This window comes from Cyanistes caeruleus, chromosome 3, assembly GCF_971803275.1.
Source record: "Cyanistes caeruleus chromosome 3, bCyaCae1.hap1.1, whole genome shotgun sequence".
NCBI lineage: Eukaryota > Metazoa > Chordata > Aves > Passeriformes > Paridae > Cyanistes > Cyanistes caeruleus.
This window is the reverse complement of record NC_141703.1, coordinates 73914761-73938990: the sequence shown is the minus strand read 5'-3', so window position 1 is coordinate 73938990 and position 24230 is coordinate 73914761. Positions and strand designations below refer to the sequence as shown.

Sequence of the window (24230 nt, the reverse complement as noted above, 5' to 3'; positions counted from 1 at the left end):
ATGCCTACAGCAGAGATCCTGCCTTTGTTGCAATGAGTACTTAGGTATCCATCTGTACCTTTTTGCCAGTGTTCAGTATTTAGTATTCAAAAGCAGATATTCTGAGATCATACTTCATGGAGACAGTCTCCATGAACCAGGCCAAGGCTGAGTCCTTAGAATTGCATTTTGGGATGATGCTGAATGGTGCAGATGGGTGGTGCTTTCCACCCATCCTATGAACCATGGTGCATCTAGACATTTTGGGAACTGAATGACTTAAATGAAAAGCAGCTTTGGCTGAGAGTACACATATTTGCATACAAGTATACATACATCTGGATACTTATTCAGCCTAACCAGGCTGGAGAGAGCTTTTTTTCTTTCTGTTGTGTGTATTCAAGCTCTGGGCATTAGACTGTGAGAACAGGCTTGATCTTATTTGGCAGAATGCATTTCACTTTTTAGTTCCTGATTTCTAAGGAGTGATGAGTTGCTGTGCTGAAATTGATGTCGAAACTGTTGCATTAGGCAAAATGTTGTGTCCCTCTTCATGATGTTCTGCTATGACTGTCTCAGATTTACAGTAGTGCTGGTGATGTTGGCTACAGCGGTCCCTAGCCTGGACCTCTGTCTCATTCCCTTGTGGTTCAGGGACCTTTGTGTGCCTTTATCGGCTGTGGAAAAGCCCCTCCTGTGGTTGAGCATATACATGAGCTGGGTACCACAGTGTGGTGCACCATGGTGTTCAGGTCATTCGTTGCATGCCTCCCTCACTGCTTCTTGCAGACTGAAGTCCAACAGATGGGTCAACTGCTAACCATTGATGCGATCCAAACTCACTGGAAGTCAAAGCCAGCCCTCTGCTGGCTTCCCTGGGCTTTGGGCAAGCAACCTGCTGCAATTCTTTTGGGTAACAAATGAGGTATCTGTTTGGAATCACTGATGTTATTTTGCAAGGGACTGGGTAGTCCCATTGGCATCTATCTGTGCAGTTTTATCCTTTGATAACTGTGTCAGGTGTACCTACAACACAAATGGGCTCTTCAAAAGAAAAGAGAAGGGATACTAATTAATGTTTTAAATTGCTTACTACTGTTTATTTATAGGGAGATTTATAGGGATTTTAAAGATTTTAAATGAGTGATAATGATTTAATTCTCATCATATTTTTCATACTGTAATTCTAAAGGTTGGTTAAAAATAGTTGTGATACATACACTGAAATCACTGTCCATGCACCCAAGTACCAGTGAAGTGAGGGTTGCAGTTTTGTCTGAACTGGCTTGACTACTGCATGCAAGGATTCTGTTTTCTGAGTAATGGAAAAGGCAGGACTGTGCAGTGACACCAAGGATTAAGAGTCAAATATTGAAGCCCTTTCCTGCTTTCTACTCTTAAACCCTGACTCTTGCAAAGACATCAATTCCTTTATTGAGGAATACATTGTCTTTAGTGGGAGTTTGGACTAAGTGTGGTGTTGAGAATACATACCTACTTCTTAAGATGAGAGAAATGTTTCTGCCATGGAGACTCAGGTTTCCAAATGTCTTCCTCTGTGGCAGAACAAAGCACTGTCTAGGATGAGTGTGGATGATCTAGCCTGGCTCTGAAGTCTCAGTATATAATTTTCAGTACAGTCACCATCACACATTTTAGGCTCTCAGTTATGACCTACCTGGGAGGTACAGCTGTGTTGAGCAAAGGTTCTCTGTGTTTTGCTGACCAGAGGGAAATGATCTATTTTCGCATGTTGAGGTGGACCTGGATAACAAAGCAACAGAGAAAGCAGTGTGAAACTAACCTGGTTTTACATGGCCTACTAGACATGATGAGGACAATAATGTGTTACATTTATAAACAATACAGTTTCATTTCAGAGTGATGATTGCAGCTTAAATCCACATTTACTTCTTCATCCTTTTTATTTTCATTTCTCTATTGTGCTGTGAAACTGTCTATGGATATGGCTAATAACCCAGCTAAATAACCCTCTCATGAATGGGTTTCATTTATTTATTTATTACTCTAGGATTACTATCAACCAGCTGCTTCTCAAAATGACTGTGGGAAAATTTTCCTTGATAATCTTTAATGCTTTGGAAGATAAATTTAAACATTTGGCAAGTGAGAAAGCTCTTTCCCTTCAACATGAAAATTAAGCACAAAAACTTATATTAGTTGTCAAAGATATCACCTAGTTGTTTCTAATTCATCTTGGAATATCCAAATGAAAGGTGTAAGTGGACATTAACTTGAAAAAAAGTTGTAAATTATCAGGTAACATCTTCACCCAAAATAAGTTAAAGATTGAAAAGAAAAAACCTTTCTAAGGATTTTAGCATAAGGACTTTGTCTAATTTGGTGAACTTTAATGTTCACACTTGAGAGACTACAGCTCAGAGGAAATAGTTTGATGATGCTTTTTTCAGATAGACAGATTGACAGGGTTTCCCATCTGCTTTAAAATCAGACTGAGATTAAGTGGCATGTTGAGAGTTAGTGATATTCCTTGAAATACATTTCATTTTTTGTGATAGTGATCAATCCTGCCCGCATCTGTAGAACTGCCCAAGCAGCTGCTTGTGTTTGCTGTCCAGTGTGACAATTTGACACAGCAGCATTAAATTAGGCCTTGGTTTGGATCCTGTTGAAGCAAGAAGGAGTTTTAACATTGACTTTGTAGACAGCAGGCTCCAGATATATTTCTAAGTGATGTTGTTCCAGGATCATCTTTCATCTATACCCCAGTCCCAATGTCCTTAAAAAGGTAACAGTTATGTTTAGGGTACTGGGAATCTGTCTTTTAAGTGGCAAGGCTAGCCACACAGTTAACTTTCTGAATGGGGCAAACAGACTGAAAGCACAGGCTTTGTAATGAAAAGCTGAGTATGAAAAAATCTGTAGTAAATATGACTGGCTCAAAAGCAATTGCTTCCAAGAACAAAAGGGACAAATGAACAATTTCATTCCAATTTTGCAGTTGCTTCTCTCCCTCTGGAGTGTGAACCATAATTAGAGCACTTATACAAAATCACATTTGTCAGCCTGGCTGCTAAATTCTCCTTAAAGATTTATCCACCAAGAGCAGTCTGTTATCACTCCCACTACAGTTCTCATTTTCACTTTCAGGGACAGACAAGCAATTACTTTATCTCTGTTGAAAATCTCATATAAGTCTAACTGCAGTGAAGTTAGGTAACATCAGATCTACACACAAGTAGTCTCCAAAATTCATGACCAGCCAGAAAGGACCTGTCTTTCATCCAGGAGGAGCTGTATGAAAAGCTGTTACCAGAAGACAGTAAAGGTTTGTCCTGAAGCTGACTTTTGTCCCACGGGTAGACCAGTGTAGTAAAGGATTCCCCATAAGCTGTGAAGTACCATTGTCTGTACCTGTTTGCCAGGAAGATATCTCTCTTAACAAGTGAGAGAAAAACTTCCATTCCAAGATCAGAAAAGACTCCCAGAGAGAGATCAGCCATCTCTAGAGAGGCTGAATCACAAACCCCCAATGTCTTCTACTGCCACATGCTTTGATAGAGCCCTGCTGCTAGAGGATCTCTTCCTGGCCCTTCTCTGAGTGCTTTGAAGGTGTTACATCTTCTCATTGTTGTTGGAAGTGAGGATTATATTGATAGTCATAGTTCTTGTCGTATCCCACTCAGTCCTGACAGCCAGATCTTGAAAGCATTAAACAAATTCAGAGAGAGAAACTCCATCTTTCTCAACCCCATGTCATCCCCAAAGGGCAGTAGTTAAGCTACTGACACTTCTCAAGTATTTTGGAGATGAACTGTGCCACTGCTCCATGTGCCTCTGCAGAGCCACAAGCAAGCCTGGGCAGACACCCATCAGAGAGGGTGTATGTGTCTGATGGGCATGGATGCACTAGGGACATAAAAATAGGAAGATAAAATTTTCTTGACACTGATGTAGTTGTGTATCATTAGGATATGTGACTGTTTAGGGTCTTAGTAATACAGATAGGAAGTTGTACACTTAAACAAGTGCAAAGTTTCCTTTGGAGCTGATGAAGGCTGCATAAATACCTTGGCAGATTAGTTATGGAAGGATTTTAAAACGTTATGTAGTGGCTACAGTCACTGTCATAAGTCCAGATGCCTGTCCTTTGGGTTTGTATGGTGGACTGTACAGTCTATACTGCTGCCATCCAGTCCTGATGCTCTCTGGACATCTAAAGGGAAACCTCTGAGCATGCACAGAAGCAACTGTGTCCTAGGACCAGCTGTGTCCTAATTCTTGGCTGAGATTCAGTGCAATTCCAGCATCCCTGAGTTCCTACAGAAGCCATGGTTCTGTGCTTTAGCCTTTGTGTTGGCAATGCTCCTCTGCCTGCACAGATCCAAAGTCTCTCTCAGGTATTTCTCTCATCTGAAAAAAGAGCGTTTAAACATGATCTGGAGGACACCAGGCTCACAGAACCCCTTTCAGTCTGTTGTGCCCATGCCACTGTGTTGCTAACAAAGCAGGATTTGTCTTTCATTCAGTGGTATCATTACATGTATAAACTCTCCAAAGAAAAGCCCCCAGGATGTCAAAAAAAACCTCCTTGTATCTTGGGTCCTCAGGATGTCCAAAAAACTTTCTTGTCTCTCAGCACTTAGCTAATTGGCTGGCTTTTCTCTTCCAGCAGTGCCTGAGCTTCAGTTTGGCCGCACCGTTCCCAGGTTTCCCCAGTGCAGACACCCTTCATCACCACCTTCCTCCTCTGTTCCTCAGGTGCTCTTTGGGCTGGGACACAGGGTGCTCTCTCAGAATAGCAGGGCAGTCCCTGGAGTCATGGCACTAAGCTGCTCCCCAGGTCTCTAATGTGCAAAGGGAGCAGGACTCTGGAGCCTGCATCCCATACGTACAGATGTGCCAACAGCAGGGCTTCAGACAGACAGAACTCTGGGCACTTTTGTCCAGTGCTTTCTATTGGCTCTGGACAGCATCTTAGTCAGTGTGTGAGCTGTTAGTCCTCCTCAGCTCTTCCCCCCATGGCCTGTTTCTGGAGTCCTAATCCTTAGCTCAGGCAGGATCAGTCTGAAGTGCTTCATGTCAGAACTGTAGTGACACAACGACTGGCAGCGTCTAGCACAGGCAGTCTGGATCTTGCCTCTTTAGTTCATGGGGATATATTTTCTCATCTGTTTGAAAAAACAGCCTGGGCCCACACTGAACATACTTTAAATATAGATTCAAATAAATCTGTGTAAATCGTTTTTAATTCCAGGCGGAGTTTTATCATCATTTTGCAAAAATAGTTTGGGTTGGTTGATAGAATTTTTGCATTAAAATCCAAGCTGTTCTGAAAATTGTTTCTAGATCTGGAAACGCATTTTTCACATTTGGAAGTAACCACAATTATTTGTGCTGCCAAGGGCTTTGAAATATGGAAATGAGAGGTTTATTTAGTGTGTGGATCAAGCTTATAAACAGCTTAAGTCCTCATTCCTTCTAACATCTTAACAGCTGTGCAGTTTCTTACAAAATATGTTTTATCGTTTCAAGAAATGCTGTTAACCTCGCAGTTTTAAAACTGAATGAACAAGGCCTCTTGGACAAATTGAAAAACAAATGGTGGTACGACAAAGGAGAATGTGGCAGCGGGGGAGGTGACTCCAAGGTTAGCCTCAATGTCACCAAAAGCGGGTAAACAGTATGTGAAGTAATTGGTGCATCTGCTGGGGTCTTACCTGCGACAAAACAGCTTCGCCAGTAGCACAGCACTGCTGGTACCTGCAGCTGAAACCGAGGTGTATGCAATTACTGTCAAAGCAAAAATATTTGCATTTGTTCAGGCACCCCAAGGGGAACTCGTAAATGGTCTCTGGGGTGAGATCTATCACCGGTTTTCAGAAACATGCATCTTCTGAATTCATGGTGGGCCTTTTCCAAGCTTGTTAAATACCTTCAGAAGCCTGCTCGCCAGCTAAGACTTTTTTTCCTTCAGTGACATTAGAAGAAAAGGGGAAAGAAATCAGTGTGACTATCTTTGAGGGGTAATTTAATGTGTGGTCCAGGCTCAGGGATCCACTGTTGACACAAACAATACTAGTACAAATCACAATTTTCACAAGTATCCAAATAGGAAGATAAATTGCGGTTAAAATATCTTCATGCTGACATTTTCTGATATCTTTCCAACAAATTGAAATCCATGGTGCTTCCCTAGGCATAATTTACCAGAATTTATTGGACAGGAATTTTAGGCTGCATGCTAGGCAGAGGTGTTAACAGCTTCATATTCTTTCTGCATTCCCCTGTCTTCCATATGGCCAGTACCAGTACTTCCTTGCTTTTTCACAGCTCCATTTGAGAAGCTGCCTGGTGCTGAAAAGAAGCAAAAATGTGGAAGATGGTGAAGTGGGGGAGAATTGAGGTATTAAAAATACCCCTTCTGTTCCAGGCAGCATGTAATAATATTTATTTATGTGCTTGTGTGTGAACAATATATTAGAGAATGCTGCACAGGTAGCTGTGCAGGAACAGAGCTAGTCAGATACAGATGATTAAATTTGACTAATTTGTCATATACAGTTTATGTAGCTTTCTTTGCAGTTGCCTACATATATTTTTTTCTTACTATTTTCTCTCCTTCTTTAGTCCTCCTGCTCTTTCATGCTGTGTCCTGGCCTCAGGGACCATCCCTTGGGCTGTTCTGCACTCACCCAGAATTGGTCTCCTAATCCTCTTCACTTTGCCTTCAATCCTGCTGCTCTACCTATTTTTCCCCACACCGCTCTGCTTGCCAGCAGTCACAGTTTCAAAAATGGTCTCTATTTTCTCTTCCAAAATGTTCAGATAGATTAGACCCAATAGCACTTACCTCTACTCAAACCTGAGCTTTTGCATTACTGGGGGAGGAGTATTTATTTATCTATTTTCTTTTTTAATGTCACAGGCAGAGAATAAAACCATTAAAATACCTCAGTTTTCTTAGAATATCCTCCTCATAAGCCTGCAGTGGTTGCAAAGTAAGACAAAAACTAGACAGCAAACTAAGGATGCTTTTTAACTTACTTTCCCTATTTACCAGCCACAGGTGCTGTGAGTCATGACGCAGGAAAAAGGGAGCAGCTCATGGTAGAGGGACATGTGGGGCTTCACCAGGGAAATGTCTGGAAGTGCTGGAGGAGCAAGTTTGGTGTGGTGAAAAGTAACAGGAAAAGGAGTTGCAGGGGGAAAAGTGAAAAAGAAAGGCAGGGAGTGTGGTTCATGGAGAAACAGAGGACCTGTGAATGCAGGAGGAAGGAAGGAACACATTGCCAGTGGAAATAAACAGTAGGTGACACAGGCAGTTGAGGATACAGTAGACAATGTGGTGGGTAGGACAGTGTTAGCAGAGGATGAAGAGCATGATGGAGCTCAACCCGTGGTTCTGGGACTACAAACAGCCTGCCATGAGCTGACCTCGAGCCTGTTCCTTGCCACAGTTTTCCCCAGGCACAGCTGAGTGAGTAGGCAGCACCAGTGGTCCTGGGAAGCTCCAGGTCTATCATGTACCTACACTGGCCACATTTGGTGGACCCAGGCACGTCATGCAGGTGAGCAGGCATTCCCATGCTTCTCAAAGTCTGCACTGCAGCAGCATCTGGTCTTGGGTTATAAACTACAGCCAGGCTGATTCCCCAAAGGGTAACTTAGCCATTTATCATCTGTAAAATTAATTTCCTTGTTCAGAAACAGTCTTGATCAATTGAAGTCAAAACCCTTTCTGCTGAATTAATGGAGCTCTAAGTATTTTATTTCTTTTCTACTATCAAATTATCATTAGTTACTTTTGTAAACCTGATAGCTACCAACAAGTCCTGAACTAAGCTCTTACCTTCTTCAGAAGCTTAAGAATACTTCTTTTCATTGTATGAATTTAAAAAGAACAAACCCTGAGCTTTTTTAGGAGTTCCTGTTTAAATTTCAGGGCTTTGCACTCTCATAAATGAGCATAAGAAACTGCTCTTCTCTTGAAAGAAATAAAACACCTGAGGCTTGACTGGCAACTGTGCTGTTACTCTTTGAGATGCGTTATTCAGAAAATGAGAGTGTAGACCCACAATAAGCCTTCATGATAATACAGAGGACTACAGAAATGAGGGAGCTTCCAGAGAGTTCAGCTGTTCTCCAAAGGTTTGTATAGCTCTGTAAAACAAGATGTCTCCTACCTCCATTCTCTTGCTGTTACAAAGGTCACCTCTAGCCTCCCCATTTATTGTTCCCTTTAAGGGACAATCTGCCAAAATTCAAAAAGACAGTTCAGAAAGCTGCTCTGTGTGAACCCCCTGTGGTTTAGTGATCTCATTAAGTAGTTCATGATTGAAGATAAAAGTGAGTTCCTCAAGTCATTTGAGTGTTTTTGAAAGTGTTACCTCAGGTCCTAACTGTATGCCATCATTTCCTGTGGTGCATGGGAAGGCACTGAAACACAGTTTCTGCACTTTGCTCCACTGTTTTTATAAAGTGTGAGTGGACAGAAGCTGTGCTGATGGAGATCCTTTCCAGTCTCTGCTGGCAGCCCTCAGGAGAACACGGTGGCCCATGGTTTTTTCAGTCACCTGGTGAGACTGACCTTTCACTTAATGTCTCAGCCATGAGTGGGTAATGAAAATGCTCCTAAAATATACCCATGATTGCATTTTTAAAATCCTTGTCTACCAGAATTCTATATTTGTTTCAGAATCACTCACTATTGTGATTTAAATGTTATAATTGCCCATTTGTTGTCCTGAACACAGCGACTTCATTAATGCCATTTTAAAGCAATCTGATTTTGCTGATGTTGCTGGCTCAAGATCCAGCCTGAGGCTCTTAAAAAATGGCCTTTCCAACAGCTAGTGACTGATGTCAGGATAGGAGGAAATCAGTAAGAAGCCAAGAGAGGAAGTAGGAGGGCTGAGAACATGATAAAAAGTTAGAAAACCAGTGTCCCTGTGCCCAGGTCAGGCTGTGCCAACACTGACTCCAGCACATGGGTGAAGAACAGGGTCTCCTGTGCTGTCACACAGCAGTTTTGGACTATGGCTACGTGAAGCAAATTATTCACCATAGATAAAGAGTAATTTTAGTTATTATTTCTCATATGTTATCCTTACATGAACTTGAGGCAGTTGGATCCTGTTTATATACAACAGAGATTCTCAGCAGCTGTACGCTGGAAAAAAAACTACTTATTTTCACAAACTGCACCAGTTTACTCTAATTGAAGATTTAGCCCAACATTAGTAATTCAGGAATCACTAAGCAATTGAAAAAAATCCAGATCTGTGATTTTCCACTGCCATATTAAGGACACAAAACTGAAATTAATGGAAAATTTAATTATAAATGCTGAATTTATCCCCTGTATGTGACTTCAGTACATTGCTCTTGTTCACATACAGCAAACCATACCAATTTTTTGTTTGTCTTCTTTAATATCAGTTGGACTACTCACCAGCTGATTTTGTAAGCAATCTAGTAACAAGTTGTAGTTTCTGAGTTTGTGATTAACATGGTCAAAGTAAATGACTTGCCCCAAGAGCCAAGGTGCTCTGGACATGCATCTCCCATAGGAGCTGTTGAAAATCTCCTACTGAAAATGAAACAAAACACCAAAAAGCCTAAAATACATTAAAATTCACTACACCTGCAATCACTTACTGTGATTGCAAATATTCTGTGATTCTGAAAATCATAAGTGAAACATCTTCCTTTTCCCTTCTTCCCTTCCCTTTGTCTGGGCTTCTTGTATTGGACCATGTGCATTTCTCATCACAGCTGACTAACTTAAATTGGGACAGAAATCCTGTTTTGAAGACGTAAAATATTTCAAAATATTGTAATATATAATTTTAAGTTTTTCTCAGAATGCTTCTCTCTCATCACAGCTGAGGTCAGATGTGAAGAAAATGTCACAGGGCCTTGTTAAGGCAGGCAAGAAAGAGAGCAGCAGAAGAAAGTCTTTCTTGAGCATCAGCAAGGCCTTCATTCAGAAAGTTTTCCACCAAAACTCATGGAGAGGAGAAACAAGGGCCTGGCATCAGTCAAATCACTACTGCATCCCAGTGAAAAATGGGAACTTCCTCTGCTGACCATTGCCATTGAGATCACTTAGAAATTGAGGATAGCATGGCAATTTAAAGTGTGAAGTTGATTGTTTTTCCTGGAGGAAAACCTGAGAGCTTCCTTGCAGAGACAATGCAGAAAGGATGACATTAAAGGAGCTGCAGTTGCAAAAAAGAAAATATCCCCTGCCTGTTTCAGGCTTTATGTGCCTAAAGTCTTCATGCTGAATAAAAAAGTGAAAGACATGGAGACATCTGTTTTCTGATTTGTTCCTAACTTCCTGATGGCCTTGATAGTTCATATCTATTCCTAGTTATCAGTTTAATCTGCAACAACTCTATAGGCTTCTGATTTGCCTAGTGAGAACAGTACCTGTATGCCCCCTTACCTTTGTCATAACCAGCCCTGTTACACTGATGGGATTTAGGAGCATGGGAATGTGGCTCAGTGCCAGTGCATGACATGTTACAGATGACGGCTATTCAAATTATATTAATTATTTTGCACTTGCACTAGAAGCCAGCAGAGGATCATGTTGACAGGCAACTTGCCAGCACCCAAAACCTACTCATTTCACAGCTGTGGGACTCTCATGTTCCCCTGTCAACCTGCACAGCCTGCTGCCTGCTGCCAAAAGCCTTAAGGCAAAATGTGAGTTTGAATACTGGAAAAGAGCAAAAAATGGGCATTTTTGTTTCTAGAAGCAGAGTATTGCATCTAAATTAAATGTGTGGGATTTGGAAAGTGGATGAAGCTTTTCCATTACTTAGCGTGATCACTGGAGAGTTCTGGGAAATCCTCTCACCCAACTGTGGCTGTCAAAAATTTCTCCAAGGCTTCCTCAGCAGCAAATGAGGAGACAGGCATCTCAACATCATCCTTTGTTAATATTGTTATCAAAGCCCACCATTTGGAGGTACCTACCTTTTCCCACTAACTGCAGGGAGCTCTGGAGAGACAGACAAAGCGTGGGGCATAATTTAGGGGTGAAAATATTGAGGCAAGGTGAATCCCCCCACTTTAGGTAGATATAGAAAGAGTAATCAGAATATATGAAGAGGCAGGGTCCCTAGAGCTAGGGATAGCATACAAGGCTCAGAAGCTGTTACTTGTGTATTACACTGCTACATACAAACCTGCACAAATACATCAATACATAAGTGTTTAGGGATTTCATAGAGTGTAATAAGCCCCTTTCCTCTTTAGTACTAACTATTTTAGTAGGTTCAGTCACGCTGTACTAATTAATGTTTCCACTGATTATTTATTTATTATTTATTTATTATTTATTATTAAACCTTAAATCCATAAGTTAATGTTTAAGTAATGCATGGATTATCACATATTATGGGAGAAAAATTTTCCCATAGGAATTTGCTGGCACACAAAGGATCATGACATTTAACATCACCACAAGGCTATCTATCACATGCCATTTCTGTTTATCTCCCTGCTTCTCTGATATATATTGTATTTGCATGCACACCTGCACATAAATAGATATCTATATGCCTACCACATTAAGAACTGGACAATGATTTGAAGTGGAAAGTACATAAAACAAATCTGTTAATAATTTAATACATTTTTAGATAGCTCTGCATGAAGTGGGGCATTACCATAATACTCTGATATTATTCAATGAGTTTAAGCAACTTCACTGTAAACCTATAGCATTTCAGGATTTTGAGGCATTGCATTAGGCCTCATTTCAATATTAAACTCTGTTATGTCACCCACAGCAAATACCACCAGTAAAAAAAGAAGCTGTTTCAAGTAGAAATTTATCACCAGCCTGAGACCCTTGAAATATTAACATGCATGAGTGAGATTAAAGGAAAAACTTTGAATTTTGAAATAATTTTGGAACAGGAAATGAAAATGGAAGACTCACAGTCCTTCTTAGCGGGGGATAAGGGGATTTCGCAGCTCTGCCCCCAAGTTCTTTGCATGCAGACCTCCTATTACAGGGCTGTGCCAAATGGTTATGGGCAGCACAGTGCAGGGAGCATCTTCTTTTCTTGCCAGGATAATTTTGAGGGCAGTAAATGAAATACCTATGGCCAAATCATATTATTAGTTTGTATTCATACAAACTAAAAATAGATTGAAAGCAAGGAACACAAATTAATGTTTCTTAATTTGCGTAAGCAGTTGTCTCACATATATCTCTGAAGGTTGTGTTGTTAATATGTGTAAGCCAATAGTTTTGGGTTCACAGTAATTGCATACTATTTATTTACAAATCTTCCCCAGCAGTATGTGCCTGTTACCTAAAGCGATGGAGCAGGTCCCGGTCATATGTCTGTCTCTAAACCTGGGCCAACAGTACATGACATAGCACCCACTGTGGCCTCTGCTCTGTCACTTTGCAATGCGATTCTATGTAGTTTTACTTGAATAACATAAAATAACATATATAATGTTATTTATGTTATTTTCCACGTGAAGAACTCCTGTAAACCTTGCCGTTTTGAAACTCAGTGAGGCAGGCGTCTTAGACAAGCTGAAAAACAAATGGTGGTACGATAAAGGTGAATGTGGACCCAAGGACTCTGGAAGTAAGGTCAGTCGCTACAGTTCGGGACCTAACTATCTTGTTCACAAAGCAGTAGAGGAAGTAATGAACAAAATGACATAGAAATAAAATAAGCAGCTGTAGACGCAGAATGAATCAGCTTTGGCCCATCTTGATGGGCGTCACACTTTAATTTAAGGAAGCACTATTGCATTTTAAAGCCTTCAGTGATCTAAATCACCAAACATAATCCCACATATTCAGAGCATCTCTTGAAGAAATACAGAGCAGATTATTGGGTTTGGAAGAAGCAAGCTGGATTAGTTGTTGACTTCCTGCCTAGAAGGTATGGACTTTTCCCATTGACTGCTTAGGAAATGTCCTCTCTCACTTTCTTTTGGAGCTGGCCTACCTCAGCAGTTTTCTGAACAGGAGAAATGCTAGCAGGAAGGATTGCCTTTCGTTGCTGGCCAGGATGGTGGTGTCTTGCAGCCTTTGGGGATGTCCCTGGCTCCTTGAGGGCCAAGGAAAACTTAACTTGAGCTTTGAAGTGAAAGGCTTCAGTAATTAACAGTTCCTACGGCCTCCAGTGTTTATCCTAGTCCATACCCAAACAGTAATCCTGGCAGCTGACAGCTCCTTCTCTTTATGGGGACAGACCCAGAACTGGGTATTTTCTGATGGCTGGGAAACACCACAGTCAGTGCCAGCCCTGTATTTGAGGAGTCTGGCATTTCTTCAGAGTACTCGACTCCACGGCAGCCTCTGCAGCCACAGCTAAAAGGAAAGAATGACAGGCACTGACTGCTTGCTGCCTGCATGTCCCAGGACTTACCTTGATAAAATTAGCCTGGGAAACAAGCTTTCTGACACATTTTGCTGTTTCTGGCAAGTGCTTTGGAAAAAAGGAGTGAAAACCTTTCAAGAGGATGACAAAGTACCTGTAAATAACAGCTGAGAAAGCCTCAACCCACCACCTACATTAGGGCAGGTCTTTCTCAGTCCTGCCTCCTCCTCATTTGCAAGCACCATGTTAGCAATTGCCACCAGAGGAACAGTCATCTCCAAGATACTTAGATACCTCTAGCCAGTTAAAAAGGCACAGACAAAGCAGAACCCAGCTATAATCACCTCTGTACATCCATGGGAACCTTCACTGTGCTAATCTACTGATTACACCATGAATAGTGCCTCTTTAAATTAAACATCCAAATTTTTTGCAGTCTTCGTAAGTTAAAATTTCATAGAGATTACAATCAGAAGTTAAGTGTTCTCCTTACTTTAGCTAAAGATTATATAGTCTGCGTAAGAATAAAGCTTTATAAGTATTTTAAGGCACACAATGTAGCATATGAAGTCAATCCTGAGAGAGTTCCTTGAGAACTATACTGAAAAAGCACGTGGATTTCAAGTCAAAAAAATGTGCTTTGTAACTAAGCAGTGCAGTATAGAGAAATGTAGAATAGTTATTTACTACAATACACCCAAGAAGGTGATTTTTTGTAAAATTATGTATATTTAATAATTTTCTAAAGAAAATCCTTACTTTTTTCTAAATTATAAAAAATATGTTAAATTGCATAAATTGATATTTAGAATTATACTGTTATTGAGCTTAGTAGTCCATGGGCATGTTCCAGAACTGTATCTGTAGTAAAATAAAACCAAAATACAATAATAGGTAAGAGGCAAATATATCACAATGTGTATGGTACAGTGTGCACTTTCGAAGGAAGTGTTTGTTCAAAGAAAGAATTTAAGCCTCGCATGTTATTTTCGCCTGACATTTAAGTATCAGAAGCTCAGTCTGGATATTTTAAATTAACAGCAATGCCTATCACAAGTTCAATTACTGTTTCTTGAAAAGATCAGGCAGAGTCTTGTCTGCTATAAATGGATTTCTGGATTCCAAGGCTTCTGAAGAGCTTTACGTAAATGCAGTTTCATATCAGTGCTGAAATGTCCCCTAAAGAGGGCTAGACATGTCATTGTTTAATTCTCTATGTAATGGAAGTAATGCTTTTCAGTAAGCAAGCAATGACATCCTGATATGTTGGCAATATACTTAAAATACTTTTTTATGCCAACCAGGAAAACCAGTTGCTTAAAATATACTTTATAGATCCAGATAGGTCAAATTTTTCTAAAGTATGTAAACAGCTGTCACGAAATTTCAGCTAAACATTGTTATTTGTCTATTTCTAACGTTTTAATGTGTGGTTTGTGCTTCTCGGGATCCGTTTTCCAGGGTTAACTGTGTTACTTCTGTTTTCCCAGGACAAGACGAGTGCCTTGAGTCTCAGCAACGTTGCTGGAGTCTTCTACATTCTGGTTGGAGGCTTGGGCTTGGCAATGCTGGTGGCTTTGATAGAGTTCTGTTACAAGTCCAGGGCAGAGGCGAAACGAATGAAGGTGGCAAAGAGTGCACAGACTTTTAACCCAACTTCCTCGCAGAATACCCAGAATTTAGCAACTTATAGAGAAGGTTACAACGTATATGGAACCGAAAGTATTAAAATTTAGGGGTAGGACTTAGGGCCTACTACAGCGAGTGGGTGATGCATCTTGTAACGCAGTGTTGTGACATGTCTGTCTAGTGGTGCTTGCTTCTGAACAGAGCTTTATATTTTGGAAAAATTCAGTGCAAAGTGGTTCAGTTCTTTTGGCTGCAGATGTACAGTATATTATTCTATGTTGCTAATAGACATCTGCATTGCAAAGAATTTTTAACATGAAAAACGCACTTTGAACAACTCAAAGTTGTCAAATCGATTTGAGAGATGACAACTATTTTAATTAAGAAAGTATATATCCAGAGGGCCAGTTTCAATCAAGTACTTGATTGGAAACTCTGTTTTCTGAAAGGTTTGCACTCTACTAGTGACAAATTGCTGCAAGCCTGTATTATTCAATATTGGCCTTATCTGTAATCAAGATTTAGGATAGGCAACATCACTGAACCATAGCTAACCTAATGGAAGAAAAGGCACTGTTACAAGAAGTCTAAATGTTGTTTTTACTTCGCTCCGTCCTCCCCTCCCTGTTCCTTGACCCTTCCTTTGATACATGTTTTATGCTAATTTTGTGGCTTTTTTTTTTCTTTTTTTTTTTTTCCTCCCCACATTACCCTGCTTCAGGTCAACTTTTGCCCACTATAATAGTCACAAGGAGTCACTAACCAGTGAATAGACCTTGATTATCGCCCTCAGCTTTCAGTAACAAACCCCCTTACCTAGGTCAAGACTAGTGTATTTTAGACATTCATGCAGTGGTTTTGGAGGCTGAAGAGCTGGTGCTGACGAGCTGCATCCTGCATAGCTCCCCTGAGTAGGTGTGCAGGGATGGTTTACTAATGCACTTGTTCTCATCCGTACAGTGAGTATCTTGCCAACTAATCATTAGACAGATCAACTCTATGACCTTTGGAAATGGCACACAGCAGCAAATTGAGCTTCTAAATATAACTTTTATGTAGCTCCCAAGCTATACTGCTGTATAGTGCTATGTGGCTGCTGTATAAGTGAAGCTAACACCCTACCCTGTCATGCTAGAGCTCCCTTGCCCTTGCGAATAGCAAGCCACACGTCTCCTCTGTTAACAATTGCCTTCAGCTACATTTTCCTGAGCCATCTCTATAGTGGAAGCAGAAAACATAAGTTTAGGGAAATATGATTAATAATATAATACTTATGTTGCCACCTAGGGAAAAAAAAAAAAAAAAAAAAAAAAAAAAAAAAAAAAAAAAAGCTTGTAGGGAACAACTGGAGATACACTTATCATTTTTTATTTATTATTTGTGTAGCGCTGGAGTAGACGGCGCTGTACAGTAGGTGAAGTGTGCCAGACACATAACAGGTCCCTGTCCCGAGGAGCTTACAGCCTAAAGGCACAGCCCGTACAGTACCGAACCATACAGTACAGAGCAAACACAGAGTGAGCAGAGAATGGTGTTTGAGCATGATAGCTGGAGCGCTGCGAGGAATAGGTGGGTTCTCGGGGCGCGAGGGAGGGGGCTGGCTGGGAAACTCTCCCCTCCATACTGTTCTCTGGGCTCTTCTTTTCTTCCCCTCTTCTAGAAGGACTCATATTCTAATTGTAACAGAGCTGCCAATTTCACCATGTAAAAAGAAAAAGAAAAAAAAAGCGTTAGGTGTGCACTTTGCTCACTAGTGAAAATGTGAGGCACAGCATGTGTCAAGGGGACTCCAAGAGTACAGATCTGTATTCATTACTGTGCACTGGGACACAGGACTTCCAGATGCTAATGTTACTCTCCCAGGTCCACTCCCTACTGTCAGTAATAAGGGTCTTAAAAAAAATTATCCTGTGCAAGTCATTGTGCAAAATGCAAGTGAAGGATGCTTTCTTCCTTTAAATTCATTAGTGGTGTGCTCACAACTGAAAGTGTCCCCAGGCTGGTATAAAAGTAAGAATCCCAGAAAATATATTTCTTATCAAGTTTACGGAGTGCAATGCATTCAAAATGCAGTCTTAAAATAAGCAAACAAAAAAATTAAGCTTTCATTGAAATACTGACCTGGCCCAAATTGGCTGAATGTCCTAAACGTGGCATGACTTGACAATCCCCACAGTTGCCACCCAGCTCTGTTATTCCAGTCCACCAGACACTGATTATACATGCAGAATTTTTTTTAGTCTTAGTGTTTTCTTATAATAAAAAAATAGAGCTAACTGAGTTTTGGATTTAAAAGAAAGATAATTACCTTACTCTAAAGTTTGGATTTCTGTGGGACTTGTAACACAGAGATTAATTCCTATTGGAAAAATATGCTTTAAATGATACAAAAATGTAGCATTTTGTTTTTCATTTTTGGAAATTCATTTTGGGTCTGATAATTACCATTTTAGAGTGCAGATTTTTAAAATTCACAAAAAAATCACTAGGATTTTGAGCAAATATTTACAGACTTCTAAAATTCTTTCCGCTTCTTTGGCATAGTATGTATGTGAAATTGAGAAATTTCAAGTGAACTTCTTATACAAATGCCTATGCTTATATGTGGAAGACTGCCAAGGCCCAGTCACCCTCTCCTGGCCACACTGGCAGTGAGAGGTGCCTGTGTGCCACGCTGCACAGGGGAACTATATCAGGGACTATGCCATCTGTCCATACACGTGCTAGTCATGAACCCCTGTTCAGCTAGCAGCATTACAGAGCCCATGATGATGGCTGCACATATTTCTGTAGAAATATGTCTGTCTTACACATTTTGAAACCTTTGATATCTTTTTTGTTGTTGTTTTTTTGTTGGTTTTTTTTTATCCAAAGAGTAAAAAGATCCTATTGGAACTAAAACTTGCTAATATGGAAAGATGCCTGGTGGTTCTAACCTGCATGAGTAACCAACACATCTGACTTTTTTAAGCTAACATCAAATAGTTTTAATGGTATACGTTTTAAACTAATATAAAATAGCTTAAATAACCCTCTTGACAATCAATATTCATTACCATGATTTTTATTTTAGTTTCATACAATCAAACATGAGTTACCTCAGGGAAATTCACCCTGCCTGCAAGGCAGCTGAAAATGAAAGTGAAGGACTAGTCTGTATATGTGGGTCTATATAGATATTATATATCTATATTAGATATTATCTCTAATGGACAAGTCTATATGTGTGGGATAAAGACATCCAGAGGCACTGGCAAGCAGTTGCATCTGCTGAAGGCAGGGAAGAAAGTTTGCTTTAAGGAGGGAACAATCCTTTCCTCTTCCTCTGGGCAGTAGTTTTTCCCTTAGTATTAAGCCCTTAGCGTACAAGTAGAGCTGATGCCGAGAGCAGCGAGAAGCTTAACATTCTTCTGTCCTGCTGCTCTAAGGCAAAGCCCTGCTGAGTTCCTCACGCCAAACCCACAGGTTTTTGAAGGGGTTCTCCCAGTATCCAGCCAGCCTCCACCACCACCTCTCCATGGCCTTCTCAGTTCATGGCCATGAAGCTCAGGAACCAGCTTCCAGCTCAGCTGCCTTCTCTTGCTCTCCCATCCCATGCTGTTGTTTATAACTAATGAATGAAATTGATTACCAAACTACAAAAAGCAATGAAAAACAACATTATTACAATTAACTACAAAAAAAGGTGAAGTGCTACAGGATGGCTCAGTAAGTGTGCAATGTACTTACTTTGACTTTTATACTTCCAATGTCAGAGTCAAGAGAGAAAAATACTTTAAAAGTTCATCTTAGGTATTTGTGCCAAAGCCACCTCCCTATGACCCAAGTACTAGAGGAGCCTGAACAACAAAAGAACACACACAGGCTAGGATATCTGTATTATACAGACTGAGGATATCAGTTTCCAAAATTCCAGTTTCCCATTAGAAACAAGGCAGTCAGTATTTTCACAAGATTAATTTCACAACTAATCTAATCAAAACTAATGACAAATTTGAAAATACCTTATCACTATTAACCACATACACTTACTGAAAGGAGACTTTCACAGTTTGGGTAATATTCACAGTGAATAACGAGACTTTTCCCTCTTATCCCAGCCACTCCTCAAATTATTTCTGCATCCAGGCCATAAATCTGATGTTGTGGCAGCACAGTTAAGCCTGGCTTGTTACCTATAGCATAGTTTATAACACAGAGCAGACACCTACCTGGTTACTTGGCTTTATGGCGCTGTCTCAAGTACAAGTTTGACCTGCTCCTCCTGGCTTTGTAAGTGTCTGAGTTGTCCTGTGGTGTGTTGCTGAGCTGTTGTTAGTCTTGCTCTGAGGAGAAGAGTTATTTCCTTGCAGCTTTTCTGTTCTTCTGTGGAAGGCTGTTGAGAAGGTGTTGTTCTCCATTTTTTTTCCTTCTTTTTCCTTTTTTTTTTTATCCTGGATCTCTTTTATTGTCTTTCTGTCCTGAGTGTGTTGTCAATGGCCAGAAAGTTATTTAGACTGAGCAGCTAAAGCACAGTTACATACAACTTGTATATCCCATACAAATTTGAGTGCTCTCACTCAGATTTCCAGGTGGAAAACTCTGAATGGCCGTGAACAGATAGTGATGACTTTCTGAGAAATCTAACACATCTGGAGCAAGCTGTCCCTTTTCCACCCAAATTTTCTTTCTAATCTGGTTTGGACTCTAATCCCTCTCCCACACTGAAGCACCTTTAGTTTTTTTCTTGCCACTGACCATTTGCAGTGGGACTCAGGACGTGCACCATGTGGCTCTATACCACACTGCACATTGTGGCTGTGCTTTGCAAATGCAGAGAGTTTTATTTGCTGCTGGGAGGTAGTTGAAGTTTTTGGTAATGTATAGGCCCAGGTCCCCACTTCCTCATCACCTCTGCTACACTTTTTGTGTCCGGGTGTTGTTTTAAATCAAGATTTGTTTGGTAACAGTTCCTGTCACAAAGTACAGTGACAGCAGGGAAAGTTTTCAAAGGATGTCCTTTACCAAAGCCAAGGTTTTTCATTGTAAGGGGAATGCCATAATGCCTTCTGTAAGCTAAGGCCTTTTCCTGAATTTGGGTGCTTTTGAGAGCTGAAGTTTTTAGGGTAATTGGTTTGGAAAGCTGCTTTTAAATCCAAGCTCTGACTCTGCCACAAACAGCTGCTGTATTTTTGACAACTTTTTGAAGGAGCTACTGATAACAGTGCAATATTAGACTAGTGAATTTCTTCAGAAGTGCACCAGAAGCAGTGGAAATGTTTGGGAGTTTTAAGGGCTTTTCCTCATCCCTATATACTCATATATAAAATTAACTCCACATATCAAACACCAGCTCAGGATTTCACTGCTACCTCAGAAGGAGAAACTGGGCTCAGAGGGATAAAGTTCAAAATGTAGAGATTACTAATAAAACAAACCAAATGACTTTATAATGTTTGTTATCCTTTTGCTCCTATGTGAATGCACCCTCCTATCTCCCTTTTTACCCAATTTGTATTTCAGACTGCATCCCTGCATACCATTTACATAGCTTCTCCTGATTAGAAATCAGATTTCCCCACTAATTAATATCTTAACATGCTTATCACTGAAATCTCTTCTAATGGATATAGTTTGGGTGCCTTGCTGAATTTTTTGACCTTATACACTTACCCTAATTTTAGTCATCTGGGAATCATTTACTTTAAACTAGTCATCTTTGCTTTTTTTATAATCACATGAGACATTCCTATTAGATTTGGCTCCTGATTTTTGGATGTCTAAAGTTAGATGGCATAACTATAAATCTTTTAACAAATCCAGATTTTTTTGCTTGAGTAATTTAGTCCATAAACAAAATACTTTTTTCTAATTTAGCTGAAACTAAAGATTTTTAAGTAACAAAATTTTAAGCCTTCTTATGGGAAATTTAGACATAATGTTGAAAACCATATAAAACTACTTTCTCTCAATAAATTGAGTTTTTCTTTGAAAGTTACCTTCTCTAATTGTAGGAATATATATATATATATGTATATATATGTATATATATATGAAAGAGATTTGAGTACATTTCTCAGATTTCCTGATATTAAATATTTGCATTGTGAAAATAAGTAATAATTTCTTTAGATTTGAATGATGGAATTACCAGAGAGATAGCTGCCACAGTAATTGCAATTTATAAACAATTTTCAGTAGTTCAATTGAATCCTGTCATTCCTAGTTGAAGGTCAAAACCTATAAACACCTGTGCATGACTTTACTCACAGATGCTAATGCTTTCAGGTTCCAAAAGGTCTTCTCACTGTATATAAATTCATTTTGAAGCAATTTAGATGAAGGTATTACCTCTTCAGTTAATTTAACTCTTCAGGTTAACTCTTCAGTTAATTATATTATCAAATTCAGATTTTATATTTAAATCAGTAGCAATTTATTGTAATGAAATTTACCCTCAGAATTGCTAGTCTTTTTTTCCCCAGTAGACTTAAGTGCTATGTATTATATTTATGATGATAACTATTTTTATATTTAACGTTAACATGGAAAAATGCAGATGTCTAAAATTTAATATTTTTTGGTGTTAGCTGTGTCCTGGTTGGTTGAAGGACAGAAACATGATAACACTTTCCTCTCTTCTGCTTTCTCTTCAAACCTAGCTTACCTTTTCTGAAGCCATAAGAAACAAAGCCAGATTATCCATCACAGGGAGTGTGGGAGAAAATGGACGCGTATTGACTCCCGACTGCCCGAAGGCCGTGCACACTGGAACTGCAATTAGACAAAGTTCAGGATTGGCTGTAATTGCATCGGACCTACCATAAAAACCAAAAAAATAATTGAGTGCCTTAATCAAACTGTGTTGGTGACTGATGGGAACACAGCACAGACTGTAACGACATGGGAGTGTCATTGATGAACTAATAATTTGGCTGAGAAAGGGAAGTACGTCCAAATGCGCCAGACATCATCAGCAACAGTGTGTGCATGAGCTCAGCTCGGAAACCCAAACTCAGATTTTATATCAGGAAAATTCATAATTTAGTTTTGTTGGGGGGAGGGGGCTGGGAAGGGTGTATTAACAGCAACAAATTTCACTTGAGTGGACTTAAAACTAATAAGACTTGCCAGTTTAGCGCATTAAACTGTGAAGAACATGCTCAGAAAGGACACCATTTTGGTCTTTGTCTTGACAAAGAGGGAAAAATAGTTATAGAAGTCAATGAACATGCTAACCTGTGTCTCCAGAACATCAATATATACAATGGAAGAATACTCAGCTGTTCAGCTGTAGAAATGAATCACTAAACTGTGATAAAAAAATAATAAATATGTAAATCCTGTGAAAAAAATAAAGAAATTATTTACATTTTCTTTGGAAAAAGAGGAATATTGAAACATGCTTGCTTTTTAACTGATGTAAATTCAGTAGAGGACAACACAATTCTTTTTTCTAACCATCTTAGGGAAAAATCATTGCAATAATTGATATAAAATGCCATCACTGTAATAAAATTCAGAGATTTTTTTTTTATAAAAGTTGTTGGTCATCCTCTTGTTTGCTGTTACCTTCATTCTGTTCCATCATTCTGTGTTCCACAGATTTGCATCTGTCTAATACAAGAAACAAAATGATAAAATGTTTAGAGTACTTCATCAGTCTGCAGTGTAGAATCAAAAGAGACTACGGGTCACTCATGTTACAGATATTATTTATAATCTTGTTCTGTGTAAGAAACTGTGGTTTTTGTACCCACCAAAAAGAATAAAACAACAATTGTTCTTATAATATTGACAGAGCTTGAGTTGTTTTCTGCTCATTAGGGATGCCACCTGGAAAATAGAAAAGAGCTGTTCATTTCTTACAACAGGATTCAGAACCTTGTCAGAGTCAGTCCGAGTCCCTGCACATTTCTGAAGTGCTTTTAAGTCTTTAGGGAGGAGGGACTCAAAGCAGCTAAAGATCTGTCATGATTATTCACTAGGTATTTTAGTTCCAGTCACTAAAAACCTTTCTGAAGTGTTAAGAAATAATTTAGTGGTAGCATTTGTCCTCTGGGTAGGTCAAGGGACGAGATGCCAGGGAGCAAGGAAGTACAGATGACAGTCCTTGAGACTGATGTGACAGATGATAGATGCAGCCTGCTTGGTATCCAGGAGCCTCAGCTTTCATCCCCCAGCCTATCGGTGGCATGCCTGGGAAAGACTAGCAGCCTTTTGAATAAAAGCCAGATGTCAACAGGAGCAGGCATGTCTGTAGGTGCAAAGTTGCAGCAAGTGTGTTCTGTGATGGTAATTCTCCTTGGCCTCACAAGTGTCCAAATCCAGAGGATTGCCAGCAGTGTAAAAGCCACATGCCAGAGCCCAGACTACAAGTGAATTCAGGCTTGGAGTAATCACAGCTGGAGAGTCTCCCTAGCCATGAGGGGCCATGTTCCAATGGCTTACATTTCCCCAGAGCCTGGTGCTAGTGCTTCTCTCAGCCCCCCAGGGCTCTCCTGCAGAGGAGAGTGGGTCCTGGGTGGATCCCAACACTGCCCAGCAGGGACCAAGCCCCAGCTACTGCCAAAAACAGAGCCAGACACTGCCGAGCCGATGCTCCTGGCTGGCGCAGACAGCTGCAGGGTTGCAAAGCAGGGTTAGTTTCAGTGCAGATAGCAACAATATAAATATGAGTTTCTTGCCTCAAACACTCTATGGAGACCTTTTATAGCTTACTAGGGAGACATAAAGAATGAGAGTGAATGACTTCATCTTAAAGTAGACCTTAAAATATTAGACAGCTGAACCATAGCAGGCAAGAGCCTAAATCCTTCCACTAACCTTAATACAGGATGATGGAGACCAGTTCTTACACAGAGCTTGAGACTGCATGCAAACATGAGAATAAAGTGATGCTTACCCCTCAGGCATAATAACTACAGTGTGTGCAGGGGTCTTAGAGAAAAGACAGATAACACTATAATGAATCACTGTGACTAAATTTTGTATCCGTGTTTTACTGGCATGTTTAGCGCATTCATGAGTTACTGTGAATTGTTCTGTGTTTCTTTGGCTAGGTTAGGTGAGTTGTCTGGTTTTCTCCTTTTGGAGTAAACCTGGAAGCTCCCTTGTTTTCACAGCTAAATTTAAAAAACAACTTCTGGGCAGGTTGGTTCTGAGTTTGTCCTTTTTTTTTTTTTTAAAAAAAAAAAAAAGTGTTTACCTCCATTTTTCACGAAGTAACATGTTAGAGGCTGAACAGATTGAGAGACTGAGTATGAAGAATGCTATCTATTTTGTTTTACT

At 39.9% G+C, this 24230-nt stretch overlaps 1 protein-coding gene across 10 annotated transcripts in view; it reads left to right on the top strand.

Annotated features, from left to right (window-relative positions):
* GRIA4 (glutamate ionotropic receptor AMPA type subunit 4) overlaps window positions 1-22731 on the top strand; it is a 217151-nt gene extending 194420 nt beyond the window's left edge. The window contains exons 14-17 of one of the 10 annotated variants that reach the window (XR_015284792.1): window positions 5497-5611; window positions 12478-12592; window positions 14822-14956; window positions 21602-22731. Coding sequence is in view for 9 of the 10 variants with exons in the window: in XM_023920399.2 (XP_023776167.1) it covers window positions 12478-12592; window positions 14822-14956; window positions 21602-21766 (415 nt within the window). In the remaining variant the exon portion in view is untranslated. Of the gene's footprint in view, window positions 1-5496; window positions 5612-12477; window positions 12594-14821; window positions 15070-16346; window positions 16530-21601 lie in introns of those variants that run through there. The other 9 variants (XM_023920413.2, XM_023920408.2, XM_023920399.2 and 6 more) reach the window with 9 other exon arrangements.
* The last annotated feature ends 1499 nt before the right edge of the window (window positions 22732-24230 follow it).